This window comes from Centruroides sculpturatus, unplaced genomic scaffold (genome assembly GCF_000671375.1).
Source record: "Centruroides sculpturatus isolate CEXI.00-Female unplaced genomic scaffold, Cexi_2.0 scaffold1527, whole genome shotgun sequence".
Taxonomy (NCBI): Eukaryota; Metazoa; Arthropoda; class Arachnida; order Scorpiones; family Buthidae; genus Centruroides; species Centruroides sculpturatus.
The window spans coordinates 52,284-63,085 of record NW_019392614.1 but is presented as its reverse complement, the minus strand read 5'-3'; the positions used below and the strand labels follow the sequence as shown (position 1 = coordinate 63,085).

Below are 10,802 nucleotides of genomic sequence, written 5' to 3'. Positions count from 1 at the left end.
ATGGGCCGTGTTCAGTAACGCAGAATTCTTGCTAAGTCTAGTTATGCTGCGATGTTGAACTCGTTTCTAACTACTGCTTGACTCCTCCCACCTATAGAATTCTTGGTAGTTAAGGTAGGGCGCTTTTTACTAAGTCCAATTGTGCTGCGTTAAACTCGTTTCTAATTACTGCTTGACTCCTCCCACCGCTAGAATTCTTGCTAGTTCAGTCAGCGTCTTTTATCTACGCTAACTTCTGCTAGCGACGTTATTGCTTTTGTCTCGTACGATTTACAAGATGGCTGCTCGTGTTGGTCAAAACATATTTTATTATAACAATCATAAAATTGTTATAACAATGAGTGAACAAGAGGCTAACAGTTTTAATGGTAAGATATTAACTTTTCTTTGTTTTTTTTATAACTTCCACAATAATTTATTTCAAACACTTAAATTAACAGTAATTACACCCATTAAGTAAATTAATACTCTGTTAATAAGAACGACTTTCACAGATTCTAGTTTATTTTTATTATAAAATAGTTAATTTGAAGACAATTAGTACTTTTTATAATTAATTAAGTCTCACTATTCACTTTATTCTAGATTATTATGTACAGTACTAGAATAAAAACTTTTTTTCATTATAGATATGTGTTCTTCAGATGCAAATTTTCTTTCTGCATACATGCAGAATTGTATAGATAATAATAAAGAAAATAAAGAAATAGGTTCAAATCATGAAAATCTTAGTTCCAACCAACTTTCTGATAATATAGGATTAAGTGAAAGAAATGAAATAATTCCTAAAGATGAGGCAAACTCGAAAGGTATAATATAGTTTTCATTATTTAGTATAATGTTATTATTATTCTATAATTACTGTTCAATAAATTTTCAGAAAAATTTGTATGGACACATGCCTGTATATTACTACTAATTGAAACGTATAGAGAAAAAATGTTAGATTTCCAGAAACCAAGAAAAAAAAAAAAAATAGAAGTTTGGAAAGATATATCAAACATTATTTTAAAAAAAGGTTTCCATGTGTCATGGACAAACATCCAAAAAAAGTGGAGTAACCTAGGTGTAACCTATAAAAAAATTATGGATAACAATAATTCAACAGGAAGAGGTCGAATATCTTGGCCATACTTTTACCTTTTAAATGATGTATTGGGAAATACAGGAACAGTAGTACCGGTTTCAGAACTTATAAATTCTTCTGATAATAAAAAACAAAACAATGAAAATGAAACAGAAGAAAACAAGACAATTTCTGAAATTAGGTGAGCAATTTATATCATTTATAATTAAGCTGTTATTTATAATGTATATTATAACATTCTTTGTTCTTTACAGTTCATCAAACAACAAAACAGAAGAAAAAATAAAGAAAAAAGGAAAGATGCCAGAATGGGCTAAAGAAATCTTGAACAATCAAAGGAAAAAAGCAAAAACTGATGCAGAGCATCAGGATCGCATGGCAAAAGTCTTGCAAGAGAATATTAACGAAAACAGGAAAAGAACTGACATATTAACAAAACTAGTTAATATATTAGAAGAAAAATTAAAATAAATAAAATGTTTTTGCTTGGAAACAAATAAAAATTGTTCTACATATATATAAAACTTATGTTAATAACAATGTTATATAACAGGTGATCAACAAGTCAATCATAATCAACCAGTCAATTGTTACATCAAATTTGTTAGGATCAGTATTTTACAAAGAGAAATACATGACAAGGTGTACAGATGGCACTAAAATCTAATGGAGTATTCATTTTTTTTATGTATGTATGAGAAATGTTGAGCAAAAAATTTTTCCTTGTCTCCTATTTTACTTTCAAAAGGTAAAATATGAGACACCGGGAGATGAAAAATGTGAGACCTGTTACATCACCATAAGGACTTGCCTATGCCAACATGGAGGTTAATAATGAGGTACTATAGGTTAAATGCAAGACATTTTTGTATAAAACATTGCTCCATGATATTTAGAAGTAGATAAGATTAAATATGCATGTTTTGAAGTGTCTCATATTTACCCACATTGACCCTACTTCTTAGTTTTTCCGATAATTGTTTGGCATCTTTATTATTTCATTCAAAACTCACACCTACAAGAACAAAGATATATTTTTCTTTGATACAGCACAACTAAAGAATTTTGTGGAAATTAATTAATGACTGTTGAATAAAATCTGGTTTGTCTCATTTTGAAATGCACAAAACTCAGACAAAAGATGATACGTGCAATAAAAACAACTAGGAGCTGAAAGCTGTTTATATACTACATACAAATTTCTAATTAAATATCTGTCTTTTGCAGAATATAGAGCTAAAGTTAGGTAAAAAGACTTTTATCAGTTCATCTATTTTTGTAGTGTTCCTTAAAAATTAAAAAGACTCGATGGAGCCATAATCATTTTCATTCAGAAGTTACATGTTAAAAAGCACTAAATAAGCTTTATTTTGTATTAGTACAAAACAAATCAGATTAAGTCGAATTTCACAACTGTCTCATATTTACCCACATTGACTCTATGTTTAATTTTCAATTGAAATGAATAAATAAGTAACATATTTGAAAATTTTAAAATATTTTTGTCAAAAATTCTGAATGTATTAAAAGTGCAAGTGAAACAACATATAATATACATATTATATGATCATATTTTAAATATTTNATCAGGATCGCATGGCAAAAGTCTTGCAAGAGAATATTAACGAAAACAGGAAAAGAACTGACATATTAACAAAACTAGTTAATATATTAGAAGAAAAATTAAAATAAATAAAATGTTTTTGCTTGGAAACAAATAAAAATTGTTCTACATATATATTGTTTACTTTTTAAAACATTTTTATACTTTAAAATAAAACTTATGTTAATAACAGGTGACCAACAAGTCAATCATAATCAACCAGTCAATTGGTACATCAAATTTGTTAGGTTCAGTATTTTACAAAGAGAAATACATGACAAGGTGTCCATTAGATAAAATCTAATGGAGTATTCATTTTTTATGTATATATGTATAACTGCTATTATAACTGCTATAATATACAATGAATTTACATGCTGTATAATTTTTAAAACAGTTTATTACTACAATAATAATTTTATTTTACAAAACTTTAAAGAAAACCATAATTCTACAACTTTGTACAAGTATTAAATTCAATGCATTATTTCATGTACTGTACAATACTTTCTATATTATCAGTCTCATTATTTCATTTCTTTTTGATTTTCCTGAAACTGAATCATCATTCATAATTTGATAAGATTTATCTTTATCATCATCATCATCATCATCATCCTCCTCCTCCTCAATATCACACTCACAGATGCTCCCATCTGTATTTAATATTAAATTATGCAAACAACAGCATGCAATAACAACATTAGGGACTAAGTCGATGCGTGTTTTGTCTATATATTTAAGTCTGCGAAATTTTGCCTTTAAAATACCAAATGCTTGTTCAATAACTACACGCGTTGAGCTGTGTACATAATTGTAATGTTTTTCTTGTGGAGATAAATGACCATTGTCTCTAAAAGGTGTCAATAAATTAACTGTACATGGATAAGCAGAATCACCAAGTAAATGGTAATCTGAGGGTATAAAGTTAGGATCATTTGCTAATCTTTGACCAAGAGGACTGGTGTGAAATACACGAGCATCACGTGTAGAACCTGCTCGATCTGCAAATATATCCAAAAATACTTTATTTGAATTGCAGATTGCTTGGAGAATAATCAATGGATCACCTTTGCAATTGACAAAAGCATTCCTACCATTCATTGGAGGTTTGCAGTGTATATATGTACCATCTATGGCACCTATAACTCCTGGAAAGTGTCTTTTTGATTCAAAATCATTTGCAATTGACTTGTATTGATGAGATTCTGGCCATTGTATGAAATCGTGCTGATGTGATGCAATTGCCTTAATAGTAGCAGAAATTATATAATGAGCAGTACTTTTCCATACCCGAAATCTGTCTGCAATTTGTCTGAAAATATAACATTAATTCTTTATATTAAAATCAAAACGCTTTAGAAACTAAATTAATTACTTATTATTTACCTATAACTTTCTTGATTGGCAAGATACCATACAGTTATGAGAATTTTTTTAATAACTGGGATTGTTGTTAAATTCTTCCCTATACCATCTGTTTCAGAAGTTTGAAGATTGTCTTGAACAAATTCTAGAAGTTTCTATGGATAATTTTTTAAATTAGATAATATTTAGAATATAGCTAAAGTAGTAATTAAAACTGAAACTTGCTTGGATTGAATGTCTACTCATTCTAAAATGACTTCGACATATGTAAAATCATCATATGTCGGTATAGTAGATTCCGAATACATTTTAACAGACGATAATAGTCCATTTCTTTGATTAAAATTAATGATTGCTTCATTCATTTTGTCAAGATCTGACGTAGCTTCCATTTAAATAATTGTATTCGTTATTTCATCGTTTTCAGCTAGTCCGTTTGTGTCAATTGTTGCAATAATAATTTTCACTTTGTCCACCATTTTGCCTAGCTGTCTAACAAAGAATAGTCGTTCAATGATGCTCACTTGTCAGAACATTCTTAGCTCCGCCCACTAAGCCACTCAGAATTCTTAGTTGTTCTGTGTTACTGAACATGGCCCAGGTGAACCAATATCCATGACAGAAGACCCATACAGGTTCAAAGATGAGGTGGCAGCATCATAACTGAAGCTTTCTGTGACATCAGTTGTGAGTATAAAAGCATATGTTGAGCAGAATTCAACAAAGCATGTATTCTCCCATTTTTTCCCTCATCTGAAAACATGTCCAGGTCTACTATAACTGTGATGTGTGTTCCACCCCTATTTTCGTGTATCATGAGTGAATGTCACTCTGTACTTACACTGCAAAAGTTTTCACAGATTCCTCACTTTCTACACTCCCAAGATTGCCATTAGTTGGTCAAATTACTTTATGACCACCCTAAATACTAACAAGTTTGCAAGAGTTTAATCATACTCTAGATCAGGGGTGGCAAACATGTGCAACTTGAGAGAAATCATCTGACACATAATGTATCATGCAATTTTGGTTTATCACCCAATTGGCATTTTTCAATCAGATTCTTTACATTTCTTCTAAGCATATTTGTTTTGTTTCTTTAAATATTGTTATTCAAGGTCTAAATCTTTGGCATGCATGAACACCTTTAATGATAAGTATGCCTATCATATGGCATGCAGACTTAGAAAGGTTCACCACCTATGTTCTACATTGTTGTTTTAAACATTTCTAAAATTTNTCATTTCGTCTAGATCTGACGTACAGTACCTTCCATTTGAATAATTGTATTCGTTATTTCATCGTTTTCGGCTAGTTCGTTTGCGACAATTGTTGCAATAATAATTTTCACTTCGTCCGCCATTTTACCTAGCTGTCTAACAAAGAATAGTCGTTCAATGATGCTCACTTGTCACAAGGTCTTAGTCAGAACATTCTTAGCTCCGCCCACTAAGCCACTCAGAATTCTTAGTTGTTCTGCGTTACTGAACACGGCCCAGGCATAAGAGTTGCGCGATGTAAGATCTTGCCTTTGCCCTTTTACTTTTATGTATAACAAAGTTATTTTATTATTTTACCGTATCATTAGCATCATTATTATTACTATTGTTATTCCTCAAATTCGAAACTTATAAAAGAGATTTGATATGGCATGAAATTTGCTGTCGACACCTGCCAAGTAGCTTAATGTTTGCCTAAAGGCATCGTAACTGTAAAATCAAATTAAATAGTCTTTGTCAACAATTACGAGAGTTCATCTATCGAAAGACAGATCTGCAGATAAATTTGCTGAATAACTTTTGCGTCTTGGCCATGGCGAATTCAATAAAGATCCGGATACTAATTTAATAACACTACATAAACCACAAATGAACATACGTGAGCGATATTGGCATCTAAAAACGAATGCTTGACGAATGTACTAGGTGAAGTTATTAAACTCCTCGGAACCAACTAAACTCCTACCTCATCACCTAGATGTATGGGTTGGAGCACCAGTATTGTTTTTGCGAAATTTGAAACACCAAAGTTATGGAATGGAAGAAGAATGATCTTTTATCTTTGATCCGCAGATCCGAGCAATTTTTGTTCTTACAGTTTCATTATTATTAATACCTGGGTCAATAAATGCAGGTTTTATTTACTGAAACCACTGTTTTAATCACCCTCTCTGAATTCCGTATCCCTTCAACAAACCCAGCAACGTCGCAAGACATGTGGCAAAACGTGTTGAATGAAATTCACTGTAATGTGAATTTTGCTAAACAAAATGAAATTCATTCTTCGCGGTTTTTGTATACTTTGAAATTGGGCAAATTGGTTGCACAAAAACTGGAACATTTGCAAACTCAAACTTTCGTGAATTCTCTTCATTTAGAGTTTTTCGAGCGAAACAAACAATTGTTTCAGAAAGTTTGTAAACTCGTTGCGCTGCGTGACGTGGATAGGCACATTCCATATTAAATAAACAATAATAATGAATGGATGCCAAGTTGTTTCGTGATGAACCAAATCTTTTAAGATGAAATCGAAAGGAGCGTGTCGTTTGGTGTTTTCTTCGTATCCGTTTTGGTGTCAACTTCGGATCGGTTCGTACTTTGTCAGAACGGAAACGACGATAAATGGGTTTACTGTGCAGCATTTCGTTTTTTACTAGTAACGTTCGACTAAATGAATGAGAGCGTATGGAATTCTCATATACAGAGGCAATATTTTATATTTAAGATAATTATTTATAGTGTTAATTGAAGAAGAAAATCTCGTTGACGATTACATTAGAAAAAATCAAAAGAAATATTTTTTACGAAGTAGAAGAAGAGATTTCTCAGAAGACGTTAATATTTCGTGATAAACCGAATGGCCTTAAAGTTTGTGGACTGTGGTAACGAAAAGTTGCAACCCAGCATTGCGACGATGTCACAATAAATAAGCGCTGGTTATAATTACAGTAGTTTGGTTTATTTGGTTAGGGCAACGCGACAGGTAAGCGATATGCCGAGGGAAATGCATCCCGGGAAGACTTCTATGGGAAGCTGAACTCTTATTTAAGTGTTACTAACGTGAAGAAAACCGGAAAACTCCAGCCCGTTTACCATGCCCGACCCCCGACAAACTAACTACCAGAGTTCGATGGTATTATCAACTTAATGGAGGACGCTTATTAGAATTCAGAAAGTACCGTTTAGAAGTGAAAAAACTCGAGTTGTTACGTATGTAAAATTAAATTCTTATAGACTTTTCACAGGACAACACTTTTGATTCCACGTAGTCGACATTACCAGGTAACGACGTCAAATAAGACGAATTCGTACTTACGGGAGTTTTCTTTATTATTAATTGTATTTTAGAATATTTTCTTACGATTTAAATTTAAGAAAATGTAATTGCTGATTTACTTTTGATTCAAACATTTCATTTGCTCATTTACATTGTAAATCAGCAAATCACATGGCAAAAGAAAGTAATTGATTTACATAAATTCAATAGATATTTTGGGATGGGATGTCTGGCATTATCTAAGTTAGTTGGTATTAAAACGTAATTGCCGACTTTCGTAGCAATTGGCGGAATGGCCTAGGCGCGTATAGCGAACAAACATACAAACGAAAAACATTCAAACATTCTTATTTATATATATAGATAATGGAATTTTAAATGAAATTAATCACAGCTTTCCCAAGCCAGAAACAAAGTGTTTTCCCGCCCATTGTTTTGAAAATCTCCGAAAATGTAAAGTCTAATTACGATGATAGCAACTGACACTCGTCAGCTGTCGTGAATAATGTTTTATTTAAGCCTATACATGTTAGGTTCAAAGACCGAAATTGCTCATTGAGCGAAAAACCGACCACAACGCGTTTTGGTCGTTTCAAAACGCGTTGTGGCTAACTCAAACCATCAGAAAGCGAAATTCGCATCGTGGCTTTCATGATATTTGACCACTACTCGTTGTGGTGACTAAGAAAAGCCATAACGCGTTCTGAACGTTAGCTGATGCAACCACAATACGAAGGATAGGTTGTAACTTATCAACAGGCACATTGCAAACACTTGCTGAGTTTGTATTGTGTTCATTCTTGACCCGTGCTACCGTTTCTAGAGTAATTACTCTTTTCTAAAGTAATTTCAATCTCTCAGAGTAATGTTTCGAGTAGTCTCATATTTAGGGTAAATCTAGGGTAAAACTACACTGTATTCTGATGCTATTACTCATTGCTCCACAAGTTTCACTGGAAAAAGTTATAGCCTAAAACCATTGTTTTTCCCTATAACTGGAGGGTTTTAGGATAGGACAACAGAAGCTAAGGAAATAATGCAGATTGATGCTTGGTACATGGGTGTACCTTTAGTTTCTATCCCGAGTAAACTCGGGCAACACGAGCGCTTGCGTAGTTCCTCGCCCCAGTATATTCCTGCAACAATCAAAAATCTCTCGTAAACGTTCTATGCACTATATTACTCGGGAAAAGCTTATTTTATATTCTATTGGATGTTTTCTATTACCTCAGCAAATTTTGAAATTATACATCCAATGGAAGCTTATATTTTTTACCATTTTTTTGGTCCCCTTCTATACAAACATTACGAATGACCGATATTCTATGGATATATTTGTTTGCTTACGGTATATGATGAGCATCTATCTAGAAACCTGTCTTCCCCTTAAACATACTTGGAAATAACCTGCGAACATTGACAAACAGCTGTTTTCAAGGAAATTTAGCTCTGTACACCAAACAGCGGAGCGTGTCACGTGATCCGTTTAGATTTTTTTGTCACGTGAAAGACAATTCGTTTCTGAATAATACGTAATAAATGAAATAAAGTTTTTTTCTTAAATATTTTAGAAATATATTTCATAATACACTTTTACAGATACAAGTATCGTTTCAGTTGTGGTATCTCGCTTCAAATTGGCGCTACATTCAGTCTGTTTTTTGTTTTCTAGCAAAGTCATATTACAGTTTACTGTTGTTTTGTTTTTTGTTTATCACGAATTTAAAATTATGATAAAATTTTAAATTTCCGAACAAAACAGAAAATAATTAATTTATTTATGAAAATTTGCTAAAATATCGTAGATTAATTAGTCACCCACATCTTTTGTTTGAAAACAAAACAAACCACCGTTTTCTAGCTACAGCAAGTGAGAAGTTATTGCCATTAGTTACACTACTTCTTTAATTACTCTCCTAGGAGGTGAGTGGATGAGTTATCTGAGGGTGGAAGTCAATACAAGTTTTCTTAGCGATAATGTATAAGAAACATTATTTTCACATTATTTCGACGATTTTACGATAATCGACTATACTACGCAATTTCGCGTGCGATTCTTTACATATTTTCTCTTATTATGTAATAGCAAAGGGAAAGGTTTACTTTCTCCAATAATTCATAACTTCACAGTTCTAAAATAATGTTTGCTCATCTAAATACTGTAGAGCGTCGTTTATCCGAAAGTCGGTTATCCGAAACTTCAGTTATCCGAAAGAAAAACAACCAAAGCGTACTCAACAGAAAATAATGACTTAATCAACACCTGATCACTCGCTGAGAGATTTATTCTTAAAACAAACGTTTTCAATCTAATCAATGGATCATCATCATGTTAATTAGAACACTTCAAAAATAGAACAACAAGTTAAAAATACAAAGTATAAATATTAATAACCGATAACATATACGCTATTAATAGCCAAATAATGTTTGTAAATAATAAAATCAATACAAATGGCAAGAACGGCTGAAAAATTAGAAATTTATAGAAGCAAACTTAAAGGAAATTGCATCAACGCAAGAGATGCAGAGGGACTTTCTTCCGCATCAAAGTTTGCAATTAAAAATTAAAATAAGGGCAGGAACTTTAATAATATTTGTAGTAAAAACTCTGTATAGTTTTTACTACAAATTTTCTCTATAGTAGAAAATCTCTGTATAGTTAAGTAAGCAATATTAATATTTAGTACTAGCAGCTCCTGCCACGCCTTGTTGTGGCTCAAAATGTATCTATTATAAATGTATAACATTTCCCCCGTGGGGGGAATATCGAAAAATCCCTTCTTAGTGTACATTCTGTTGACGTACCCTATTAAAATGCAATCTAAAACGCAAAAAACAGCATCTAAAATAGTATAAATAGAAGCAGAGTTCTTTATGGTAAGCCTTCCCCGTAAGGCTTACTGTAAAGAACTGTCCATCTCTCATGTTTAACGGAATAATATACAGCCTATGTCCACCCTGAAGTCCCATTCTAAATATTGGTGAAAGAATTTTTGAAATCGGATGAGATTACCTGCTTCATATAAACTTACATACATACATACAAACATTACCTCTTTATAATATTAGTATAGATTAACAGTTTGTCTATTAAGTTAGAGGTATTAATATTTAGTATTCACAATTTGTTTGTTATATTTGACTATTTTATTTTATTTTTAGTATTAGCAGCATTTGTATTAATTTTATTACAGTCGACCCCCCTATAAGATAGAGATACGTTCCATTCTCTAGGAATCCGCTTTCTTACGAATCCTTCCAATCACAACCCGACACGTATCAAGTTTACGGACTACGGCTGTTTGAAAGATTTTCTTCCATAAAATTAATCGATTCTAGACTAATCCGACTCAACATTTCCAAAATACGTATATATTTTTTGGGAATAATCCGTATAAACTACGCTATAAACAAAAAATTGTAGGATTACTTACCGAGTGTCACCATTCGACATTGCCATTGCTC

General features: G+C 32.1%; 2 protein-coding genes across 2 annotated transcripts in view; one reads left to right on the top strand and one right to left on the bottom strand.

Annotated features, from left to right (window-relative positions):
* The first annotated feature begins 2 nt into the window (after nucleotides 1-2).
* On the top strand, nucleotides 3-1,589 carry LOC111617707. The gene is made up of 5 exons (XM_023358998.1): nucleotides 3-114; nucleotides 193-368; nucleotides 630-809; nucleotides 881-1,268; nucleotides 1,342-1,589. The coding sequence occupies exons 2-5, from the start codon at nucleotides 278-280 to the stop codon at nucleotides 1,556-1,558; spliced, it is 876 nt and encodes a 291-aa protein (XP_023214766.1). The 5' UTR covers nucleotides 3-114; nucleotides 193-277; the 3' UTR covers nucleotides 1,559-1,589.
* A 1,101-nt stretch (nucleotides 1,590-2,690) lies between these two features.
* The window catches only part of LOC111617708 (putative nuclease HARBI1), a 14,518-nt gene continuing 6,406 nt past the window's right edge, over nucleotides 2,691-10,802 (bottom strand). Inside the window, exons 2-3 of the mRNA XM_023358999.1 lie at nucleotides 4,080-4,213; nucleotides 2,691-4,005 (exon numbers count right to left, since the gene is read on the bottom strand). Of these exons, the coding sequence (XP_023214767.1) occupies nucleotides 3,201-4,005; nucleotides 4,080-4,213 (939 nt within the window). The 3' untranslated portion in view covers nucleotides 2,691-3,200. The remainder of the gene's footprint in view (nucleotides 4,006-4,079; nucleotides 4,214-10,802) is intronic.

What these genes read in the sequence shown, in the direction of transcription:
- LOC111617707 (XM_023358998.1), top strand. Translation starts at nt 278, where the DNA reads ATGGCTGCTCGTGTTGGTCAAAACATATTTTATTATAACAATCATAAA. An exon ending in AGATGAGGCAAACTCGAAAG is followed by an intron (nt 810 to 880) that starts GTATAATATAGT and finishes ATAAATTTTCAG; the next exon opens with AAAAATTTGTATGGACACAT. An exon ending in AAGACAATTTCTGAAATTAG is followed by an intron (nt 1,269 to 1,341) that starts GTGAGCAATTTA and finishes TGTTCTTTACAG; the next exon opens with TTCATCAAACAACAAAACAG.